Source organism: Lactuca saligna, chromosome 8 (assembly GCF_052625555.1).
Source record: "Lactuca saligna cultivar CGN05327 chromosome 8, ASM5262555v1, whole genome shotgun sequence".
Taxonomy (NCBI): domain Eukaryota; kingdom Viridiplantae; phylum Streptophyta; class Magnoliopsida; order Asterales; family Asteraceae; genus Lactuca; species Lactuca saligna.
Genome location: NC_136424.1, coordinates 114,793,466 through 114,817,736, shown reverse-complemented (window position 1 = coordinate 114,817,736; position 24,271 = coordinate 114,793,466). Strand labels below are relative to the sequence as shown.

The 24,271-nt window shown below is 35.1% G+C and overlaps 3 protein-coding genes across 4 annotated transcripts; 1 reads left to right on the top strand and 2 right to left on the bottom strand.

Moving 5' to 3' along the window:
• Positions 1 to 1,866: 1,866 nt before the first annotated feature.
• LOC145012870 (uncharacterized) lies at positions 1,867 to 7,089 on the bottom strand. The gene is made up of 9 exons (XM_078971672.1): positions 6,953 to 7,089; positions 4,445 to 6,028; positions 4,118 to 4,344; positions 3,707 to 4,039; positions 3,390 to 3,636; positions 3,177 to 3,305; positions 2,879 to 3,094; positions 2,671 to 2,794; positions 1,867 to 2,590 (listed from the first exon to the last, which is right to left on the bottom strand). The coding sequence occupies exons 2-9, from the start codon at positions 5,990 to 5,992 to the stop codon at positions 2,352 to 2,354; spliced, it is 3,063 nt and encodes a 1,020-aa protein (XP_078827798.1). The 5' UTR covers positions 5,993 to 6,028; positions 6,953 to 7,089; the 3' UTR covers positions 1,867 to 2,351.
• A 5,459-nt stretch (positions 7,090 to 12,548) lies between these two features.
• On the bottom strand, positions 12,549 to 16,736 carry LOC145010144 (CBL-interacting serine/threonine-protein kinase 24-like). 2 transcript variants are annotated; one of them, XM_078968722.1, is made up of 15 exons: positions 16,513 to 16,736; positions 15,754 to 15,968; positions 14,948 to 15,021; positions 14,771 to 14,842; positions 14,593 to 14,700; positions 14,410 to 14,484; positions 14,276 to 14,329; positions 14,062 to 14,187; positions 13,874 to 13,963; positions 13,680 to 13,802; positions 13,487 to 13,603; positions 13,287 to 13,403; positions 13,157 to 13,213; positions 12,979 to 13,053; positions 12,549 to 12,901 (listed from the first exon to the last, which is right to left on the bottom strand). In XM_078968722.1, exons 3-15 carry the CDS (start codon positions 14,987 to 14,989, stop codon positions 12,806 to 12,808), a joined length of 1,152 nt encoding a protein of 383 aa, XP_078824848.1. In that variant the 5' UTR covers positions 14,990 to 15,021; positions 15,754 to 15,968; positions 16,513 to 16,736; the 3' UTR covers positions 12,549 to 12,805. The 2 variants fall into 2 exon arrangements, with proteins under 2 accessions (XP_078824848.1, XP_078824847.1); XM_078968721.1 differs by having other exon boundaries at positions 14,948 to 15,010; positions 15,754 to 15,925.
• A 1,265-nt stretch (positions 16,737 to 18,001) lies between these two features.
• Positions 18,002 to 18,613, top strand: LOC145010028 (uncharacterized). Its single transcript, XM_078968626.1, has 2 exons — positions 18,002 to 18,185; positions 18,348 to 18,613. The coding sequence occupies exons 1-2, from the start codon at positions 18,002 to 18,004 to the stop codon at positions 18,611 to 18,613; spliced, it is 450 nt and encodes a 149-aa protein (XP_078824752.1).
• The last annotated feature ends 5,658 nt before the right edge of the window (positions 18,614 to 24,271 follow it).

Sequence of the window (24,271 nt, the reverse complement as noted above, 5' to 3'; positions counted from 1 at the left end):
TCTCAACCCTTATATTTTTTCTTGATTTTAGCCGAGATGTCTAATAAGATCTAAGGAAACTACTTTGGTGTATGTTTTTCTTTCGGGAAAATGACTCTTGAGGGTAATTAATTTTTGCGTTTGTACTCATTTGGTCCTTTTTTTTTTTTTTTTTTTGTATTCAATATACCATCGAACTTGTTGTTGGTGTTTACCATAGCCCTTTTGACCGGCTTTTGATCTGTGATAGTCGGTCAAAGAGTTATGGTAAACACAAACAACAAGTTTGATGGTATATTGAGTACAAAAAAAAAAGGAAAGGGACCAAATGAGAACAAACGCAACAGTTGGTTACCCTCCTGATTCATTTTCCCTTTACTCATTTACAACAAATCCCACATCATCTCCTATTGATATTAATGACTTTATGAGATTCATTCTTGCTTCTCTTCAAAACATAACCTACGAAAGGATATTATTCATACATGTACAACTTTGTAATGCACTTGAATATCTATTAATGGAATCTTGACTAAGTAGACGCATTTCATGACTACATTTACATTTCCAATCAAATGATTTATCGTATCATGGATTCTAAACAAGTCTACAAACGAGTGGAATCACAAGTGCTATGATTTTTGAGTTTACTTAGCTATAAGATCGAACTCATGGGATAAGATACAACCTCAATATGTACAATATTATGATGATGTGTCTACAAAAGCAGCATGATATTATACATATTGATGTTGTATCTTATCCTATGAGTTCGATCTTAAAGCTAAGCAAACTCAAAAATCACAGCACTTGTGATTTCACTCGTTTGTAGATTTGTCTAGAATCCATGATACGATAGATCATTTGATTGCAAATGCAAATGTAGTCATGAAATGCGTCTGCTTAGTCAAGATTCCCCTAATAAATATTCAAGTGCATTACAAAGTTATACATGTATGAATAATATCCTTTCGTAGGTTATGGTTTAAAGAGAAGCAAGAATGGATCTCATAAGTTATGGGATTTGTTGTAAACGAGTAAAGGGAAAATGAATCAGGAGGGTAACCAACTGTTGCGTTTGTTCTCATTTGGTCAATTTCTTTTTTTTTGTACTCAATATACCACCGAACTTGTTGTTTGTGTTCACCATAACCCTTTGACCGGTTATCACAGGTCAAAAGCCGGTCAAAAGGGCTATGGTAAACACCAACAACAAGTTCGATGGTATATTGAAAAAAAAAAAAAAAAAAGGACCAAATGAGTACAAACGCAAAAGTTAATTACCCTCAAGAATCATTTTCCCTTTTCTTTCCGATGCTATAGTGTTGGTGCCAAGTCAATTTTGATTTCTTTTTTATATCGGTTTCAAGTATCTCACAAGTTGACTTAGCCCGATAATACCCTTAAGTGTTATTTAGAAAATCATGGAATTAAACACATGCATATTTCATATAAATTATGATTATGCAATGTCAATGAAAGTTGCATCTTTATTGTGATCGTGAGCTATAAATTTATAAATTTGCTGGCCGACAACATTATATCATATTTTGTAATGTACTAACTTACTTTTAAATTTTAAAAACTATCAACTTGAGTTCAAAAATATATTTTGTACTCTTATTAATGAAATCGTTGATTTTTTGTATGTCAACTCCAACGTTCCTTTCAAACTGCGATACAGTTTCTAGTCAAATCATCATCAAACTTTCATCACGTAATGGAGTAACTTTAACTTTAGAATCACGGGAACCCTCATGATTTTTATGTGATTAATTATTTCTAATTGAATAACGTATATTTCGTAAAAGGTTAGGTTTGATATTAAAAACAATGAAAATTAGTCATCGGAGTAAAACATGCACATGCTTTGGTCTATCAAAAAAAAAAAAAAAAAAAAAAAAAAAAACTATATTTTTCATAAAGCAAATAAACACATGGGATGAGAGCCCTTCCAGAATACATCCATCCTGGCCATGTTTTGAGAGTAGTGTGACATTGGCAAGCACGTGCATGACACATGTTTTATTGCGTCATTAATACCTATATAATCTTTTACCTTTTTAGTATAATGTTACAGAAACAGTCCTTGTAATTTGGTACAAATTGCATATTCGTTCTAATTCAAAAAAAAAAAAGTTTGGAAATCTCTTAAAGTTTAATATGTTATATTGTTAATTTAAATAAAAAGTGGTGAATTTGTTTGGAATATCTTAAACTAGTTTGGAGTGTGTGTTATGAGTTATTAACGAATATATATATATAAATTGCGTGTTATTAAAATTTCCGAATTGGCGAGCAAAATTTGTAAAACTTATTCGCCAGGTGGCGTATCCTTATTGGTTGTGATTTATAGTTATAGCGAATCGAGTTTAAGCAGGTGATGGGATGGGGTCAGGCTGCAAGGCTTTCTTGACCAACTCCGACTGTTCAGTCCCGTGAACTCCATAGAATCCGGTGGCGGTAGCAGCAGAGGTTCCGCGGCCCACGTACTTGATGTCATATATCGTACCTCTTCCCAACACCTTCATGGCTGTAGCAAGCCGATGAGAAATGTAGGAATATGCCCCCATGTTCATCGGCTCCTCCTGACACCAAACAATCTCCGCATCTGAACAAATAATTGTGTATTAGTATTATTAGTCATATAAAATAATTTCAAAGGTATTAAAATTAATTTTCAGTACTTACTTGGGTAACGCTTTAGTTCACGCTGGATTAGGTCATATGGGAAAGGGCAAAGCTGTTCGACCCTACAAATTGCGACGTCTTTACTATCCGTTGACTTCCTTGCTTCATCAAGCTCATAATACACCTAGAGAGTAAGAAAATATGTGAATCCCTTATCCCTAATCATTAATAATAGATAGTCCTAGAAAGTAAGAAAATTTGGATGTACCTTTCCAGAGCATAGAACTAAGCGTCTAATGCCCTCTTCGAGATCCGAGTGGCCATTTTGATCCTTGATAAGACGCTTAAAGCGGGTCCCTTGTTTGTCATAGCCCGGGTGGCCTTCAGCATCATCGAATTCTGATAAATTTGACTTGCAGTCTTTATGTCGAAGCAAATTTTTAGGGGACATTACAATAAGCGGCTTACGGAAGTCCCTGTGCAGCTGCAATAGCCAATATATTAAAAGTTATGATGTTTTTTTTTTTTTAAATAAAAAAAAAAAAAAAAGGATGAGGTTAACTTACTTGTCTACGCAAGACATGGAAATAATTTGCTGGGGTTGTGACATTGACGACTTGCCAATTGCATGTTTGGATTTGCGTACGGAGTGTGGGGTCCATTTCGGGGATAACAAACGGATCATCGTCGCTCATCTGGGATCATCAAATTAAAGTTTATAAAGAGATTTGAGATTTATAAAGAAATAACGAAAAGAGGAATGAGGAATGAATTAATACTTGAAGGAAACGTTCGAGCCTTGCACTGGAATGTTCAGGGCCCTGACCATCGTAGCCATGAGGGAGCAATACGACTAAGCCAGTCTGTCGTAGCCACTTGGCCTCCCCACTGCTTAAGAATTGGTCAAACATGACCTGAGCTCCGTTTGAAAAATCACCAAATTGGGCTTCCCATAACACCAAGGAATTTGGATTTTCCATTGAATAACCCAATTCAAACCCTAGAACACCAAACTCCGAAAGAGAGCTGCATATCCATCCATTCAAAAATATTAAGTATTAATTCAATAGTTGTGATTATTAAGCGAGTTAGCTACCTGTTGCTGACAGTGAACATTTCGGGATGCTGATTGGACATAACATGATCCAACGGACAGTATCGATCACCAGTGTCCTGATCATGGATGACAGAATGACGATGACTGAAAGTACCTCTCTCAACATCCTGACCACTCAACCTCACGTGATTCCCCTCCACCAACAGAGTCGCGAAAGCAAGAGCTTCTGCAACCGCCCAATCAACACCCTCCCCTGATTCGATCATCTTTAATCGGTCGCCAAATATCTTTTTAACTGCTCTGTGAGGCTTGAAGCTTTCTGGAAGCGTTGTGATTGCCTCCCCAACATTCTTCAAGATTTCAGGCTTCACCCTGTCAATCAGAAAACATTTAACTTTTTTAGTAACAGAAATTTTTTTTTGGGACCAAATATGTAATTTTTTTTTTTACCCGGTGTTACGAATGCGTGAGAGTTGTTCAGGGGACTTGAAACCTGACCAGTAAGCTGAAAGCCAATCCCTTTTCTTTTGGGCATAATCTTTACTTGCCATGAATTCTTCATTCAAGATTGTGGTTACCTTGTTTTGCATTCTGTCGATGTCTTCTTTTGTTGATTGACCACTTTCCAACAGCTTCTTTTGGTAGATTTCAAGTGCAGATGGGTGGCTTCTGATAACCTACAGTAAAAAATGAAACATCTGGACTAAATCCGTAACTTTTGAGAAAATATAAGGACTAAAGTTGTAACAAGAGAGTTAAGAGATTCTAGATTCTGACCTTGTACATTTTCGGCTGAGTGAAAAAAGGTTCGTCAATTTCATTATGCCCAAATCTCCGATAACACGTAATATCAACCACAACATCGGAATGAAACGTCTGCCGCCACTCAGCCGCTAGCTCACAAGCATGAACAACCGCTTCCACGTCATCACCATTAACATGAAAAATCGGAGCATCCAAAGCTTTAGCAACATCCGTACAATACTGTGAAGATCTTCCCGACTTCGGATCAGTAGTAAACGCGACTTGATTATTCACGACAATATGAATTGTTCCACCAGTTGTATAATTAGGAAGAGCGCTCAAATGCAAAGTCTCATAAACAACACCTTGTCCAGCAAAACTCCCATCTCCATGAATCAAAATCCCCATGTTCTTCGTTCTATCGACATCGTTCGAATAGTATTGTTTTGCTCTTGTTTTCCCAATCACAACAGGATCAACAGCTTCTAAATGACTAGGGTTTGCAACTAACGACAAATGAATATGCTTTCCACCTCTTGTGGCTCGATCATATGAAGTCCCTAAATGATACTTCACATCACCAGTTCCTGTATAAAGTCCGACTTCATCAATTGGTTTTGTTCCACCACTAAACTCGCTGAAGATTTGTCTTAATGGCTTCCGAACAACGTTTCCTAAAACGTTTAATCTTCCTCTGTGGGACATACCAATGACGATGTTTTCAACTCCAAGATCTGCTGACCTGTCAAACATCTCTTTCATACCTGGGATTAGGGTTTCACCACCTTCAAGACCGAATCTTTTTGCAGCTGTCCATTTGGTTGCTAGAAAGTTTTCGAATTGTGTGCTCCAAATGAGTCTATCAAGAATGACTTCGCGCCTTTTACTATTGTATTGACTTGGAGATGGGGTTTCTATTCTGTCTCTTAACCAGTTACAATGATCGCGATTTGCAATGTGCATGTATTCGTAACCTATGCTTCCACAATAAGCTTGTTCGAGTCTAGTCAAGATTGCTCTTAGGGTTTGAACAGGGCGATTTTCGGATAAAAAACCCGACATTTTCCATACCCCTAGGAAGAATTCACGGTCTAGGTCGGATTCAGTGAACCCGTAGAAACCCGGGTCAAGATCACCGGGTATGTCTCTTTGTTCAAGATCTAATGGGTCTAATTTGGCTTTCATGTGGCCATGAAATTGGTAAGCTCTCACAAGTAATAACAACTTCATGGATTCTTGAATGGTTTGACCGGATACTCCAGGGGATGTGGATGCTTGGCCTACGAAGTTTCTGAAGAAATTGTCCCATGATTCATCGACACTAGTGGGGTCCGCTTCCCAGGCTCTTTGCATTTCTTCTATGTAGACACTGTTGGTTCCATCTAAGAAGTTGTCTGATAATTTGGAAAGTGGAACAGATCGTGGAATGGGTGATTGTGGTTTTGATTTGGGAATTGTGGTGTGAAAATGGTGGATTCTTGATGGAAGGAGTCGAGGTCTTGATGCGTAGGATCTGCCTTGTGTTAGAGTTTTCCTAATTGCAAGCTTTGCTACACTAGTTCCAGCTCTCAACCATGCCATTTTTAACCTTCAAGTTTGTGTTCTAGAGCTCAATTCCTGCTTAAACAAAATTTGGTCATATAAACCAATGTGATTTCAAAATCTGTAGTAGAAGAAGGAAAGGTTTTTGATGTTAAAAAGAAGCAATATGTATGTATTACAATGGGGAAAAATCTATGCCAGGATCTCATAATCAAAAGCTTTGTTTAAGCACCATAACTATGATGTAACAGAAGGGGAAACAGTTTATAGACTTTTATACAACCAAATTTTTATATAAGAACTGTCTGGATTGATAAATTTAATGACTGTTGGATGAGGATGAGGATGAACATAGAAATCAACAGCAATTTCTAACGCAATGGTTTGGAGATAGAAGTAAATAAATTAAGGATGATGAGAAATGAAAAGACTAGTTTTGTGAGTGATGATAAGATGAAGAAGGGCTCTCATTCATTCTGATAAGGGGAAAAATCAGAAACAAAATAAAGGATCATGACAAAACAATATAGAATCTGATATCAACATCAAATTCCAATCCCTTGGATCGGAAAGAAAATAAATCAAAGAAGAATGCAGAGAAAAGAACAAACCCTAGGTTTATCAAAAGATGAATACACGATCTCATTTCCCTTTGCGCAGATTGTTTACATTCTGAGAGATTATAGATCTACGTAAACAAATTTTCTTCATGAAATAACACGTAAACAAATTAAAAAAAAACAGCGTAAGCTTGCATGTCATACAACATTATATTCAGAAATCAAGGACTATACACACACTGACACACATGAATTCGTTATCAAAATAGCAAAATTCCAACATACTACAAATTATAAATTACGCATCATAATCAGTGAAACAGAAAGCTAACAATACAGCATTAGAACCACAAGCCTAAAATCAGAATCAACATGGATTTCCAAACGGTTTATTCCGAAACAAATTAAAAATAACGAGGATGAACGAATACGAACAAACCTAGTTCTGTGAGAGATCAAAAACCGCTTCGGTTTCTCCTTATGAAGATTGTTTGCAGATAGCGTATATAGATCCCGATTTATTCATTCATTGCGACAAATAGCTTCGCCCCATTTGCACCTTAACCAGAGCATAAGAACAGTTACTACTACAATTCTGTTTCTCTTTCTAGAGACGACGATAGTCCATACGTTCTACTACTGCCCCCTGTAGGTTAACATATTTTCATTTTCGTCCTCCTAAGTTTTCTTTTTGTGTACATTCGTCCCTTAACCTTTTTGCTTCTTCCACTTAAAAAAATCAATTTATCTATATAAGATAATAATCAACATTTTATATATAAAAAATCACCTCTTTTTAGGAAATTGAAAAATGGTTAAATATTATTACATTACAATATAATAATATCTCATTCTTGGTGTTTTAAATATATGTATATAAAAATTATTTTGACAGTTTGTTTTCTCTAATTTACCACAATAATGTGGCACTGTATTTTGAAAATAAAAGAAAAGTATAGGGAACGTTAGTGTAAATATTTTAATTTATTGGTTGAGAAATTCTTAAACCGAATTTATTGTTTGATCATGAGAGAAAAGGCATACACGTGGAATATATATATATATATATATATATATATATATATATATATATATATATATATATATATATATATATATATATTTTCATATTTTCTATTACAAGCGGCAGAATTGGTAGCCTTTCTTTTAGCGAAGAACAATTCTATTTTTTTTTTTTTCTAAAAAAAATTGTATTTTGTTTTAAGTTCCAAAAAAAAGTGAATAAATTTGACAAATATAACTTTAATTAAAGAATTAGAAGACTCGTTAGAATCGACATTCAACAATATAGTAAAAATATGACCGATCACACTAAAATCAATTTGTTTTGTATAGGATATTTTCTAAAGACAAAACTGCACAAATGATCCCTGTGGTATGCTGAAAATTGCCACTTTGGTCCAAAAAGTTTTGGACTAGCACCACAAGTCCAAAGTTTTCATTTTCTTACGAGTTTGGTCCAATTTACTTTAATAATTTTTGTAATGACAATCTTACCCTTCTTTTTTTTTTTTCAGTTTTTTGTTTATTTAAATATTTTCTTAATTAAAAGAAAATAATTCTCTCTCTCTCTCTCTCTCACATCTAAATTTTTTCTGAAAATTAATTACCACCATCGTTAATGAACTCGAACATGTCATAAACTCAAGAACATCTTCCCCACCGCCATTGTTGGACCACCATCCATCACCACCACTGTTTTCCACCACTACAGTCCGATGCCACCACCGTCCACTACCACCATCTTCGACTAGATGTTTTCTACTTTTACAATCTAAAATGAAATTAGGGCTTTTAATTTCATTCCCGTGTTTAATGTATGATCGGGCAATGGATAAACACATATGAACACAAGGCAGCAGAAGGAACGGAAGCATCATTGCAAGTAGAGGAGAAATCGAACACCAATTTTGATTTTGGGGGTTCGATCCTTGGTTCCTTGCTCGTCGCAGGCCAGAAAAGGGACCAAGGGAGGTATCGGTGATTGCAGATCGTGAGGAGGGAGAAGTCTCCAGGTCGACGAGAGCGAAGTGACGCAGGTGGGAAGAAGCAGCGAGCGGTTGTGATTTCGGAGTTGTTGGGTTGTGGATGAGTAAGGGGAAACACCCTCGTTGTTTGAGTGAACTGAAGAAGGGAAGAAGAACATGGCAGTGAGGCTGTCGTCGAACTTGGTGGGTTCAGCGAGGGCTGTTAAAGCAGCTCTTGGTTGCTTGTTTCTGCTCCAGCTGAGGATCACGAGGGGGAGGAGGGAAGGAGTGATGAGACATCGGTGCAAGTGGGGAGGCTCGTGGGTTGGTCGAATGCTCACAGGTTGTTTACTTCTTCTTCTTCGTTTTTTTGATAAAAATTGATAGGGTTAAGCAGGTGTTTGGGATTGATTCTTGATAGAAATTTATGAACGGAAATGATTTTTAGGGTTAATGTTTTACAGGGGATCCATGGGTGTTTGTATGTTTTTCTTGATAGAAATTGATGGGTTTAAATCAATAGCTTTAGGTTGGTGTTTCATTTTGCTTGATAGAAATCGATGGGTTTAAATCAAATTTTAGTGTTTGGGATTGTATGAAGTTTGAAGAACATCATCCGAGTTTCCAAGAAACAAGATAGGGAAGAGTGAATCTTGGAAGTCTGGAACCTTTGAGAAAGAGAGAGAGAGAGAGAGAGAGAGAGAGAGAGAGAATTATTTTCTTTTTTAATTTTCTTTTAATTATCAAAATATTTAAATAAATAAAAAACTGAAAAAAAAAAACAAAAAATAAGGGTAAAATCGTCATTACAAAAATTGTTAAAGTAAATTGGACCAAACTCGCAAGAAAATGAAAACTTTGGACCTGTGGTGCTAGTCCAAAACTTTTTGGATCAAAGTGGCAATTTTCAGCAAACCACAGGGACCATTCGTACAGTTTTGTCTTTTCTAAAAACCTATTAGCATAAAATATTTACTTTATTTTTTTATCTTATTCTATGTAATCTTGTAAAAGATTACAAAGATTACAAGAATAAGCTAAATACAATAAATATTTTATGCTAATTAAAACCGGTTCTCAGTTCGATCCAATTCAAAGTTAACATTCCAAAAGCAAAACGTGGCCAAATTGAAATAGAAATATTTAATAATGGTATAAAGTGAAAAAGTTCAAAAAAATATGTGTAGGGAGTTGAATATCTAATACATCCCTCAAATATGAGCGGTCCATTGATTTTCAATGCCCGGTGCTTAATACTAAATTAATTCCCTTATATATAAAAAAGTTATATAGTAAAACTCAAATAAATTTTATAGTCAAACTAAATCAAGGTTATACAAACAAAAACATAAAATTGATCTAAAACAATGCCTCAATACAATCGTTTTTTTTTTATGATAATCAAGACTTAACAGATTTTGACTTTCCATACTCAAAACTGTGAATCCGTATAATCGTTCATGAGTGATGGTCCTTCAAAGATATAATTTAACAACTCTAATTTCACAAAAACTTCTTTTTGCTGAAGCAACTATGTGCCAACAGCAAAATATTATATGCTACCAACTTATTGAGAAACATGTACATATCCTTTGCAAACTCCATAATTTGAATAGTTGTTTGAAAGGGTTCACTTTTTTATGTTTCATCCAATAACATTTCCTGCAAAACTTTGTAACTCAATAAATAAGTCTTCTGCATCATTATCAAGTTCACCAACTCTAACTAAATTCCTATTTAAAAACCTTAGTAACTTATTCATAAGATGTTCTCTCTTTTTTTTATTTCTATTTTGAGCACCCAATACTAGTTTACTAAGAAGCATATTTATCCTTAAGAAAAAAAAAAGATTGGAAGTCAAAAAGATAGATTAGAAGCAAAAAAAGGATACAACGTGAAGTTGGCTATCCATAACCACAACCTAAACAAAAACAAAAAATTGTATCAAAATTTCATAATTAACATTTCATATTTTCATTAATTAAATTAACATCAACATTTTAGAAATCTGATACATCATATTTTCATAAATTAAAATAAGTAATCAGATTATTTAGAAAAGCCACATCATATTATACATTAATAAAAAACACATATGCTTTTCAAAATCAGAATTCAGATATCAAAATTTACATATTAGATTTTAAATATTAGATAAATCAGAATTTTAGAAATCAAAATAACTTATCAGATTTTTGACATACATCAAGTTTTCATATACCTCAGATTAATCAGAAATCAAAAACACATCGGGTATTCAAAATAATAATTCACATATTAGAATTTCAAAATCAGATTTACATATCAGCATTTAAAAATTGGAATTTACATATCAGAATTTAGCATACATTAGAGTAATAAAAAATCAGAAAAATAATTACATCATGAATTTAAGAAAATCTTACTGCAGAAAACCTTATAAAAGTCACAAGAAAATGAAGAAAAAAATTACCTCGAAAACTAATGAATCTTATAGTAGGTCTAGATTGATAAAACTACAACTTTGATCAACAATTTCACTTCACCAGTAAGCTTTATAAGAATTCTGAAATTTTAGAAATATTAATCAATCATCACTATCAAATTTTCGCAACTTCACGTAGGTTATCCAAGAAATTTCAAACACTAAAAAAGACTTACTAGATTAGGACATTAGGTGGGTCGATTAACTCAATCACCCTGAGAAGACCGATAAGAAATTTAGTACATTGAAGGCTCGTTTGAAACTTCAGAAAGAAGGAAATTAGGGGAAGCGACTGAGTTAGGATGAGAGAAAAGAACCATGAGTTTACAGTTTACTTTACACTGGATCATGATTTTTAAATTTAATCACCGATCATCATTCGCAGAACCAGACGCCTCGTCTTCTTCATCTTCATTTATTAGGCGTGCCTATTTCTTAGATAAAGATTCAAGAAGTCAGAAGTTTGATAAGTCGATTTTTCAGTAGGCGCCTAATTAGGTCTCGATAGTAACGCTTCCGGACGCCCTAATAGACTAAACCTGCTACTAGATTAAATTTGGCCCAAATATTGCAATACCAACAACAAACCACGAAAAACTGATGCCCCATTAAGATTTGTTGCCCTGGGCCATGGCCCAGTTCGCCCTGGGCTTGGGCCGGCCCTGAATATGAGGGACCTGTTTTGAAAATATTCCCTAAATCTGGCGGTAGTGAAGGCCATGCCAAATCAACAATTTTTGAAAATGAAAGGTTGCAGAAAAAGAATGGTGTAAAAAACATTGTTTTTTTTTAAATAAACCAATAAAAACATATTGCTTTTTTTAGACTTATTGGCTTTTTGAAAAGCAATCCCAAACACCCAAAGTACTCAAAAAGGGAGGGAGATTCATTTGCCTTGAACTCAGCCATGTTGAAGCTCTAGTTTTCAAGCAACTGTTGATATTCTTTGAGATATTCTTTGAGCTTGCACTTGAGTGCTTGCAAAATATAGTAATGTAATCTCATTCATTTGTTATTATATCATTTTACTTTATGTTTCTTTATAGTATTATACTTTAAAAAAACTACCAAATTATATCAATGCCATCTAAATACAAATTAATTTTCACTAGATTTTTCCAAGTATAATGTCCTGATAAGAAAAAATTAAAAAGTATTATGCCTAAATAAAAATAAATAGACAGGAATGGAAGTAGGATGCTATAATACACAAATAAATGAAAGTAAGTTGTTATTTATGATGTAAAAACATCTTTAATGTTGACCATACCTGACCTTAATGAAAACAAAACAAAACAAAACAAAAAACACTTTTAAGTTTGAGTATGAGTCTTGTGGGAGTAGTGGTGGCACTCAATTCTGGGTTGAAACTTTGGATGCTTTTGGACTTGTTATTTAACTTTAATAAAGATACAGAAGTTGGATCCTCACATTTTACACCATATTTTGGATATCATAGGAAACACAATGTTAATTCTATTAATGTCTTGTATAAATACAAAACTCTTTAAAAACATGGTTTACAATAAACGGGTGATTTTAAAATTAGTTATTTTAGATACACATAAACTATTGGATAAATGTTTAAATAAATATCCCTTAAAAATTGAATTCTTTATTTCAACATATTCATTCCAATTCTTATTATATTATACTACGACCCAAAGATCTTAATAACCCAATCTGATCTCATCTCTTCAGTATTTATTCTATAGTCACGTCTTTGATCTACTATATACAAAACGTATGTATATACACTTAGCATGTTGTACAACACTATATATATATATATATATATATATATATATATATATATATATATATATATATACTTGTTGGGTCAGCACGTCATTGTTTTGTATATAGAAGAGTTTGGTAGTCCCTCTTTTGGCTTCCATATGATATGGTCGAGTTTACCACAAAAATCCTTATAGAACTGAGATACAACAAAAATAATCATTACAATTTTCAAAACACAAGTGTAAAGAGAAGGATGAAGTTTGTGTTTCTTGCCTTATGGTATTCAAGAGTATCTCCAGCAGCCTTTCGAACATCCACCATGAAAATAGATGTTGCCACTTCATACACCTTAATTAATAGTGATTATATATGAAATTTGTAACTCACTTTTCCAACAACAACAAAAAATGGGGTGTAAAATGTAAAATAGAATGATAGTCAAGAATTATACCTCTAAAACAACAGCAAACTGTCCAGCACGATTCACGGATGCACCCTCGAGTCTAGTCTGTGGAACATTACATAACAATTTTGGAATCTAGTTTGAAAATTTTAAGAATTTTATTTCTTTTAAAATGTACCTTGTAGCCACGTCTAATGACCTTAAAACCCAACAGTTCAGCAACTGTTGTGATTGCTGAAATTATATCTTTAGCAGGCTTACAGGAAACAAAACGAGTTTGTCGTCTTACATGATCCTATTTTGGTCTTTATTGTGATCATTATCCCTACATATGATATAAACATAAACATAAACATAAAAACACAGTTTTAAATATACCTGACGTCTATCAAATAAGGCAGATAGATTCAGTCCTTGAGAGAGAGTGATCATCTCAAACACATTCATTGTTAAAGGCGCAACTTTCTCCTCCGATCTTTCCATTACATATTCATCCTACAAATATATGGTTAGGGTTTAGGGTTTAGGGTTTATATGTGGTATAAATACCAAACAAAGTTGAAATTCAAACCTCAATGTCATCAAAAACTGCACGAACATCATCCAAACTCGCATCACCTTCTTCACCCTGACTGATTGATACATAGTTCATTTGGAACCATGGATGCTCCCTTATTCCATCAATTCGAATACGCTAAAATAACAATGTTATGTAAAAAAAATAGAATCATACTTTGAAAGTACAATGTTATTACAGATACTCACAGTTTGAGGGTTGGGATCCAAAATCTTGTCTAGTAATGACTTTGCACCAGAAGCGAACCAGAAAGGATATGAAAACTCAGCAGCACTGACCTGAGTGATTAGTTGCAGATCTTCTTAAAAATTAAATATAAAACCGTTTTACAAAATAATGATGAATTTATAGATGATAAAAGTCTTTGATATTTAACCTTTTTATACAAAGTTGGAAGATCTGACTCCTCAAATGGAAGATATCCGGTTAATAGGACATACAGGATGACTCCACATGACCAGATATCAGCAGCCCCACCATCATATCCGCGTTTTCTTAAAACCTAAAAGTCAACCATGGTAAAAGTCTTGTTCAAAGAAGAAAATTTAGAAGAAAATTGTTGATAAAAATTTGATGTTGTTTTGGTGAACCTCTGGTGCGATGTAATTTGGTGTTCCACAAGTGGTATATAAAAGTTCAACACCCTGGAAAATAGTTTTGTATTAGAGAATAAATATAAATTATAAACACTGTGAAAAGATATGGAAAATAATTATATGCTTACTTCTTGTGGGAGTGCACTGAGTCCAAAATCTGAAACCTTTAGCCTTTCTTTGGAATCAATAAGGAGATTTTCAGGCTATATATTACAAGAATGAAGAAACACTGTTAGTATAAAATAAAAAATTTAATATAAATCCTCACACCTTAAATGATCTGATTATTCTTAAAACTTTGTGTCTCTTACCTTTAAATCCCTATGGTAGACACCCTTGGAATGGCAATGGGCAACTGCATCGATAAGTTGTTGAAAGTATCCCCTGGCTTCCTTCTCTGAGAGCTTTCGTTTGTGAACCTAGGGTCACGAGGGTAGTTTAGGTATTTTATGTATCAAATAGTACTTCTATCAAAAAAGTAGATCTTACAATTCTGTCAAAAAGCTCTCCTCCAGTGACAAATTCCAGTATTATATATATCTTTGTATGGCTTGACAAAACCTAACAGAAGGAAAGGATCATGTCATTAAAAAAAATTAGAAATCATATCAGGATATGTATTTGCTGAGATAGTAATTAAAATGTATTTTATGATTTCAATTATACCTCATGCAGTCTCACGATATTGGGATGTCTCACTATCTTCATAATGGAGATCTCTCTTTTAATCTGCAAATCAACTTAAATAAGTTATATACTATTAGCAACTTGATATAACTAAGAAAAAAATCACAAGCATCATACTTTGGAAACAAATTTTGGTCAAATCTCCAATAATTTGATGACAATTAGGATCAAGTAGCAACACTTAACCAAGCTTGAATTGTTTAGTAAGAAATGAAGTCATAAATAGACATAACTTAGCATCCATGTCTTTTAGAATATGGTTTGGGTGAATAATCAGATGGATTCAATAAAGAAGAATTGTAAATACTCCAAGAACAAAAGATGGCAAATGGATAGATAATTCACTTTGTCTAGACTTCTAGTTAATTGAAGTGTTTGCTAGTATATTCTTGGTGACTTCTTATTCAGCCTTATTTTAGGCCTCACACTCTTATATTCTATTCATAAAAACTAAAAGCATTTGTTGCATAAACTTGTTCAAATTATATGCTTGAATTCTGTGTTTCATTTGTTCAACCTCTTCATAGCAGTTGAACTTATTTTCCTCCCTTATTTCAGTTATGAATTTATGATGCTGTTCAAAACTACAGACAAGCTAAAAGGCCATATTCCATGGTTAAAATACAGGTGCAAATACAGGAAACAGAAAAGAGGGAAGATTAAACCATCTTTGTGATACAAGCAAGATTACTAGATTAGTTTACAATATATCTAACAGATGCATCTTTGGTACATGTTATGTAAGATTTTGAGTTGAAGAGAACAATTGTAAGTGAAAATCAAACCTGATCCACCATTTTATGCTTCAGTATTGTGCTTTTAGCCAGAACCTTAACAGCAACAACCTCACCAGTCTTTGTGTTTTTCGCAAACTTGACCTTTGCAAATGTGCCTTCACCAATTGTTCGACCAATCTCATATTTCCCGACCTTCTTTGTTACCTTCTTCATCGTTAACCTAAGGCTCAAAGAACATATAGATCATCCACAATTTCTGACCACTGGTTAAAGACAATGGAAAAACTACGCATCATTCAATATTTATAACTATCTATGTAAAATAACAAAAGTCAAATTTATAAAGTAAGTTCTATTGAAAGGTCATTCTAATCCAAACAGTTCTATCATTCACGATGATAATATTTTTTTTTCATTGATGTGACGTATCATAATCTATACCTAACTATTAGTTCCTTTCACGCTTTTCACATAGATCAAATCGGAATCTCACTAAGCACATGGAGGAAACACGAACTTTATATTTCCATTTTGAGCTTGTTGATCCTCTTCAACACAATATGACACAAATTTTAACAAAAGAATACCAAAACATTATCATTAGTCTCTTTTGACCTGACGAATCGTTCTTATCACAAGTAATTGCAATTTCTAAATTATACAAAATCACAAATGCAAACCACACACAACGACTCCTAATTATATATGCAGATACACAAAGACATATACCTTTAGCTAGGTACAGTTTTTACACACAAGTAAAATTCAATGCAATTAAATTGAAGAAAATCTTCAGCCGGCACTTACATGGAAGAAGAAGCGTGTGACCGGAGTTGCGGCAGAGATAGAAACCGGTGATCAGATCGTCTGGAACTCCAACGAGTACACAAACTGAGTCGATACGGTGCGTCGCGCGCGAGAGAGAGATATGTGGGCAAATTTGGCTAGCAGCCTGCCTAGCCCGCTCAAAGTGGAAAACAGAAAAGCAATAAGCTTTTTAGGGGAAACACATGTATAGAAAGGCATAACATTCAATGCATGAAGTGCGTGTTTTCTTTTCAAAAGAATATTGTATTCAATAATTACGGCTTTGGACAAACGAATGGTTTAACAAAGTTGGGTACTTTTCCTTGATTTATTAGTGTTTTAATATTTAATATTAGTGATATTACTAAAATAACCTTTAAATTACTAAAATAACGCTTGCTTAGCTACATGAAGATTGTAGAGCCATGACGATGATGTGGAGGCGGTCCCCCAACTACTACAATAATAGGTTTTGACCCTTCATATATTAATTTGTTGCGATATATAGAAGATCAAAATCAGAATTAAATATTTGTATTAAAATGATTAAATATAAAGTTTGAATCAATGATCTTATCTTTATTTTTAGAGTAAACTAGGTGTTTGTTTGCGGAATGATCTTATCTCTATCTTTAGAGAGTCGGGTGTGGGCAAAGCGCAACCCACGTTATCCGATTTGGCACGCTAATAACGGCGCCATAACGGGTGGAACACCGCCCCGCCTAGCCGTTATTAGGTGTTACGTTACTATATGTTATCACGACAACGGACCATAACGCGGTTAATTGATGCAAACGGTCACAATTTCGACCGTATTTTCAAACGGTAACTTATTAAAAAAATTACACTATAAATACATACAACTTATATCATTTTTAAATACAAAAAACATAAATTTCTTTCAACTACATAATTCTTTCAATATTTCCAAATTCCAAAATATGAATCGTCTTGATCCGGTTCATCCGTACAACGATGATAACGACGAAGACAATTTGTACGTGAGTATGATGTATCGGTATTTTACAGACAACCTATTACAGCCAGATCCAACTCCACTACTCACACGACGTGCGGCGTTAAATAGAGATCATGAGGAAGAGAATAGACGGCTAGTTAACGATTACTTTGCTGAAAATTGTGTCTACCAGCCAAGCGATTTCAAAAGAAGATTTCGTTTGCGAAAAAATGTCTTTGAAATGATATTCAACGCTATGGAAGCAATGCATCGTTTATTTCAACTTTTATAAATTACAAAACGTCACTTTTAGATAAAATAAATATATTTTTACATGTTTAATATTTATTTAGGTATTGTTTGTTTCAATTTTTATAATTTATAAAATGTCACTTTTAGATAAAATAAATACAATATTTACATGTTTAATATTTATTTAGGTATGAAAATTTTCAAATGAGATATGATGCTAGAGGCAAACGAGGCTTCATAGGGTTGCAAAAATGTGTTGTTACAATAAAACTTATGGAAATGGGGGAGTTGCCCGATTCTGTTGTCGATTATATGAGAATGTCTGAGAGGACCGCACGAGAAAGTTTGTATTTATTGGCAAGAGGTGTTGTTGAAACCTTCGGTGACCAATACTTGCGCAAACCTTCGTTGCATGATATGCAACAACTATATGCGGTGAATGAAGAAAGACATGATTTTCCGGGTATGCTTGGGAGCATAGACTGTATACACTAGAAATGGAGAAATTGCCCCGTAGCGTGGAAAGGCCAGTATTCGAGCGATCATCATGGAGCACCTTCGTTGGTCTTAGAGGTTGTTGCTTCACAAGATTTATGGATTTGACATGCTTTTTTCGGGGTTGCAGGTTCTAACAACGACGTCAACGTTCTCGATCACTCACCAATATTTGACGATCTTTTGTCAGGAAAAGCCCCGGATGCTCCATTCACAGTGAATGGAAACCAATATAAGTTTGGGTATTACCTTACAAACGGAATATATCCACAATATTCTATGTTTGTGAAGGCGTTTCGACACCCAATAGATCCAAGGGACAAATATTTCAATAGACGACAAGAAGGAGCACATAAGGACGTTGAACGTGCTTTTAGGGTTTTTAAATCAAAATGACACATAGTTGAACACGCAGCAAGACCTTATGAGTTAGATACTCTACGATATATCATGTATGCATGTATCATAATGCATAACATGGTTGTCGAAGATAAGGACGCAATATTGCAACGTATTCGCCTACGGAGCCAAGACATGTGCAATTTCAACCAGAGACATCGTAATATTTACATAAAGTGGTTGATTTTCAAGATCAGCGAAAACACAAGCAACTCCATGAAGACTTGGCAGATTCCATCTTTGTTGGTCACGAAAACGAAGACGAATAGTTTTAGGCCAAAAAATGTAGGTTTTATCTTCTTTTTTTTTCTTTTTTTTTCTTTTTTTGCTTTTTAGGTTTTTAAATGTTTTTGTGTTTTGTTGTAATTTTTTAATGTCGTTTTTAATTTAAGATTTATTAAAAATTTATTTTTACTTTTTAAATACAAATAAATAAATAAAAATTCGAAATATAGAAAAAAACATAAAAAATAAGATAGAAAATAAAATAGAAAATAATTGGTGTTATCACATGTTATAATACCCATGTATGAGTAGGATGCTGACATGACACCTTTTGGGTGTGGTAACATGTAATAACATGTTGCCCACACCTAGTAGTCTTAGAGTAAGGGTTAATGACCTAGAAAGGTAACAAACTTTGGTGTTTGTCCATATTTAGGTAACCATGTTTTTTTCATTCACATTTAACCATTGAACTTGTTTGACCTGTTCAAAATAGGGTAATATGACCAGTAATTACGGTAATATTACACTATTATGAACAGGTCAAACAAGTTTATTGGTCAAATGTGGACAAAAAAACATAGTTACCTAAATACGGATAAAAACCAAATAAACTCTTGAATTGGTGAAGTGGTTGTAGGTGGATTAGTGGATTGTGAAGAGAAAGAGAAGTAATTGGTTGTTTGATAATGTTTTCGAAAGTAGGAGAATTAGTGGTGGAAGTAGTGGGTATGATAGGTGTGATTTGTGGAGGAAAAGAAACAAAGGTTTCTGAGGTAACAGTCGAAGGTTTACCTTGGGTTTCGTTCTTTGAATCATCCTCACCCATGATGACATTTGCATCCGTATTAGATACGTTTACAATAATGTCTGAAGTTTGGGCCTCCTTAGATAATGACTTGGCAACCGAATCTTCGGGTGGTATAATATATGTATGTGCAGGAGTAGAAGTTTCTTTGTGAAGATTGACCTCAGGAGTTTCTGGAATTGTCTCATCATCATCAGCTGTGGACTCAGAAGAAATAATCATCTTGCTTTTCTTCTTTTTCTTCTTGGAAATGTGTTTAGCCATATCAGTAGCTCTTCGTCTCTTTGACGATGGTGAAGCATGTGCTGGAACTTCATGAAATAGAAGTCCTTGATGAGTAATCTGTGGCTTTCGGACAACATTCGTGAGTAGAGATCGGCTCTTGTGTTTGGATTTCATTTTGATTCTTCGAAAGACACCGGTCTTCAAAGGAATAATCTCTTTTTGAGTTATGGGTGTATCAATAACTATAACTTCGGGTATTGTTGGCTCTACTTCAGTAACTGGTAACTTCTTCGGAACCTTCGTAGATTTAGACTCTTTGACTTGTTTCTCAGAAGAACCAACATCAGTCTTCTTCGTACATTTAGACTTTGTCTCTTCTCTTTCCAAAAGAATTCCATTTTCAATAGTTATATCAATTGTTTTCAAGTGAGTTAATAAGACTGTGTTCCTAGGATTGACTCGTTTGAGCATTATATCTGGAATACGAGCTACAAGTGGAAACTCCTCAGCATCATCAGTTGCATCCTTCGGACAACTATACACATGGAAAACAACTTTTTCTTCATCATTAGGAACCATAATCCCCTCCTTCTCATAGAAATACTACAAGATCAAGCTCCAGTATCTCGTACACGAAATGCCATGAAGAGCATTTGTGTTTTCAATACTCTTCAAGAATTCGTTCCACAATTGAGTAGAGTAATCCACTTGAAGATCATAATATAGCCCTGTGTAGCAACCTGAAAATTTTGCTTTGAAATCTTAGTCAGTTAACTCAACTCAGTGACATACTCACTCCTGCTATCATTTAGCACAATTTGGAGCATGTTTGAGTGTTCTGAGCCTAATACACTAAAGGAATGAGTGCTAGGAAGTACCAGGTAGAACCACTGAGAAATGATCAAGCCTAAATCACCAACACCATGAGTTCACGACCACCACATTGGAGTTTATGGCCGTAAACTCCATGTGGGTCGTAAACTCACCCTATATATTCAAGTGTTGGCCAATTATTTCATTTCTTTCTTTCCTTGTCGATTTTCCCTCATTCTCTCTCAACTATCATCCAACTTTCACCTTAGATATTCAAAAGTGTAAGTGTTCTATCCCTTGATTAGTTGATACATCTTATTAACTAGCTTCATACATTGATTTCATCCATGAAAATCATGTTTGTTTAGATCTTCAAGTTTCACCAAGAACACCAAGAACACATACTAGTGTTCTTGGCCAAGATCAACCATTTCAAGCCTCTATATCGTAAGTGATCTTCCCTACACTTGATATCTAGTTAGGACCCATGCTTAGGGACTTGAAAACATCACCAAACTCATCATCTAGTGAGTTTACGGCCCAAGAGTAAACACCCTTGACCGTAATTAAACTCCATGAATGGTCAAAATGTGGACCTTAAACACATCCATGCTCCTGTTTAAACTTAGAACATTTGAAACCTTGAGACTCCTTACCTTTAAGACCCTAAAAGTGACCAAATAGAGAGTTTACGACCAAGAGTAAGCTCCCGAGGGCCATAAACTCCTCAACACTCTCCAATAAGTGGGTCTTTCTCATCATTGTGTAGACCAAAAGTCCCTCAAGCTTCCCTAGCCTTCAAACCAACACTTATGCATGTTTGACCATGATTTTACAGTCCTAAACTCCCTTTGGTCGTAAACCCATGGTAGTAAACTCATGTTAAGGTCATTCCACACTCCTTAGTCCAATCACATGTGATTCTAACACTTGGTCTAAGTGCTTCCTAGTCCCGTGGGGTGTTTCCTTTCCTTTGGTTACCTATAAACCCTATATTTATGTCAATATATGTCATTTAGGACTTGTTAAGTCTCGGGACATCATTCGAGGAGCTTCTCATCCTTACACGCATAACCGTTTGAATCACCCACATCAAGTGAGTTCATACCCCGTAATCAATCTTTTAAACTGTTTTAAATGCTTTGGGGGGGGGGGGGGGAATACAAGTTGAACACAATTGATAATTGTGTAATTATTTGTTAAGGTGCCATAAACTGATTTTCCCCAGCTTCAAGCCAACACGACGGCGTACGACACTTTTGTCCGTACAAAGCTTGATAAGGTGCCATCTTTATGCTCAAGTGGAAACTATTATTGTAGGAAAATTCTACCAAAGGTAAATGTTCATCCCAATTACCTAGGAATTCCAGGGTACATGCTCTCAGCATATCTTCAAGTGTTTGTATTGCTCTTTCACTCTGACCATCAATCTGCGGATGGTAAGCTGTACTTAAACATAACTTGGTACCCATTTCCTCTTGTAGACTTTTCCAAAACCTTGAGGTGAAACGACTATCACAATCCGATACAATCGTTAACGGAACACCGTGAAGCCTCACAATTTCCTTCACATAAGAATTCACGAGCTTTTCCATAGATCATTTCTCATTGGCTGCTATGAAATGCGCACTCTTAATGAATCGATCAACGACCACCCAAATCATGTCGTGACCATTCTTTGTTCTGGGTAGTTTAGTGACAAAATCCATCGCAATGTCTTCCCATTTACCCATAGGCACAGGTAAAGGTTCTAAACTCCCATATGGTTTCTGATGTTGTGTATTGACTCTCGTACAAGTCACACACTCAGCCACATACTTTGCAACATCAAGTTTCATCGTTGGCCACCAGTAGTAGGGTTTTAGGTCCCTATAGATTTTAGTGCTGCCAGGATGAATCGAGTACATGGTTTTGTGAGCTTCTTCCTTTAGAAGATCCATAATTCCTCTTGACTTAGGTAACCAAATACAATCTTGGAACACCTTCAGTCCGTGACTGTTTATACCGAACACCAACGTTTTGCCCAAATGTTCTTCCTTTCGGTCATTCTTCTCAGAAGCTTCCTCTTGAGCTTTCTTTGTACTCTCCACAGTTGTCGAGACAACTTCTATTCTCAACGCTCTTGACCTTTTTCTCTCAACATTGACTTTCCGACTAAGAGCGTCAGCAACAACATTAGCTTTACCGGGGTAGTAAAGTATCTCACAGTCGTAGTCCTTGAGTAACTCTAGCCAACGTCGTTGCCTCATATTTAACTCTTTATGATTAAAGAGATATTGGAGACTCTTATGATTAGTGAAAAGTTTGCACTTTGTGCCATAGAGGTAATGCCTCCATATTTTCAGAGCGAAAACCACCGCTACCAACTCCAAATCATGAGTCGGGTAATTCTTTTCATGCTCCTTTAGTTGTCGAGACGCATATGCTATCACCTTTTCTCTTTGGGTCAAAACACAACCCAATCCAACCCCAGACGCATCGCTATAAACAGCGAAGTCTTCAACTCCATCGGGTAAAGAAAGCATTGGTGCCTCGCATAGCTTCTTCTTTAGCTTCTCGAATGCTTCTTTATGCTTATCATTCCAAACATAAGTAGCTCCTTTGTGGGTCAAAGTTGTTAATGGAGTAGCAATCGAAGAAAATCCTTGGATAAACCTTAGTAATATCTGGCTAATCCTAAAAAGCTTCGGATCTCCGTGGGACTTTTCAGTTGTTCCCACTTCATTACATCCTCAATCTTTGCTGGATCAACCATTATCCCTTCTTGGTTGACGACGTGACCCAAGAATTGGACTTCACGAATCCAAAAATCACATTTGGATAAATTTGCATACAACTTCTCCTTCTTTAAGACTTCTAACACTTCTCGCAAGTGTCTGCCATGCTCCTCTTGGCTTTTCGAGTAAATCAGAATGTCGTCTATGAACACTATCACAGATTTATCAAGCACCAGATTACAAACCCTATTCATCAAATCCATGAATGCTGCTAGAGCATTGGTTAGTCCAATCGACATAACCAAGAACTCGTAGTCTCCATATCTAGTTCTGAATGCAGTGTTCTCGATATATTGTTCTCTCACTTTTAGCTGATGATATCGTTACCTTAGATCGATCTTCGAGAAATAGTTCGAACCTTGCAATTGATCAAACAGGTCATCAATCCTCAGCAACGTATATCTATTCTTTATTGTTGCCATGTTCAACTCTCTGTAATCAATGCACATTCTCATTCTTCCATCTTTCTTCTTCACGAATAACACCAGAGCTCCCCAGGGCGATGAACTAGGTCTAATGAAACCTTTGTCCAATAACTCCTAAAGTTGCAACATCAACTCCTTCATCTCCGTCGGTGCTAATCGATAAGGTGCTTTTTCTATTGGCGTGGTCCCTGGTAACAAGTCTATTCTGAACTTCACTTGTCTATCAGGTGGTAATCCAGAAAGATCTTTGGGAAATACTTCCGAATAATCACACACCACTGGAATACTCTGCATCACCTTCTTTTCCTTCTTAGCATCGATCACGAATGCTAAATATGATGTACATCCCTTGGTCAAACACTTTCTGGATTTCATTAGGGAA

Bases quoted from the DNA above. Each gene is read 5' to 3' on its own strand.
- LOC145012870 (XM_078971672.1), bottom strand. From the start codon at position 5,992: ATGGCATGGTTGAGAGCTGGAACTAGTGTAGCAAAGCTTGCAATTAGG. The intron at 3,637-3,706 runs GTAGCTAACTCG...ATGGATATGCAG, and splicing joins ATGTTCACTGTCAGCAACAG to CTCTCTTTCGGAGTTTGGTG. The intron at 3,306-3,389 runs GTATTAATTCAT...TGATGATCCCAG, and splicing joins GGCTCGAACGTTTCCTTCAA to ATGAGCGACGATGATCCGTT.
- LOC145010028 (XM_078968626.1), top strand. From the start codon at position 18,002: ATGGGGGAGTTGCCCGATTCTGTTGTCGATTATATGAGAATGTCTGAG. The intron at 18,186-18,347 runs GTATGCTTGGGA...TCGGGGTTGCAG, and splicing joins AGAAAGACATGATTTTCCGG to GTTCTAACAACGACGTCAAC.
- LOC145010144 (XM_078968721.1), bottom strand. The intron at 13,803-13,873 runs GTGAGTATCTGT...TTGTTATTTTAG, and splicing joins TGGATCCCAACCCTCAAACT to CGTATTCGAATTGATGGAAT. The intron at 13,054-13,156 runs GTATAATTCTTG...CTATTAATTAAG, and splicing joins AGTTTGCTGTTGTTTTAGAG to GTGTATGAAGTGGCAACATC.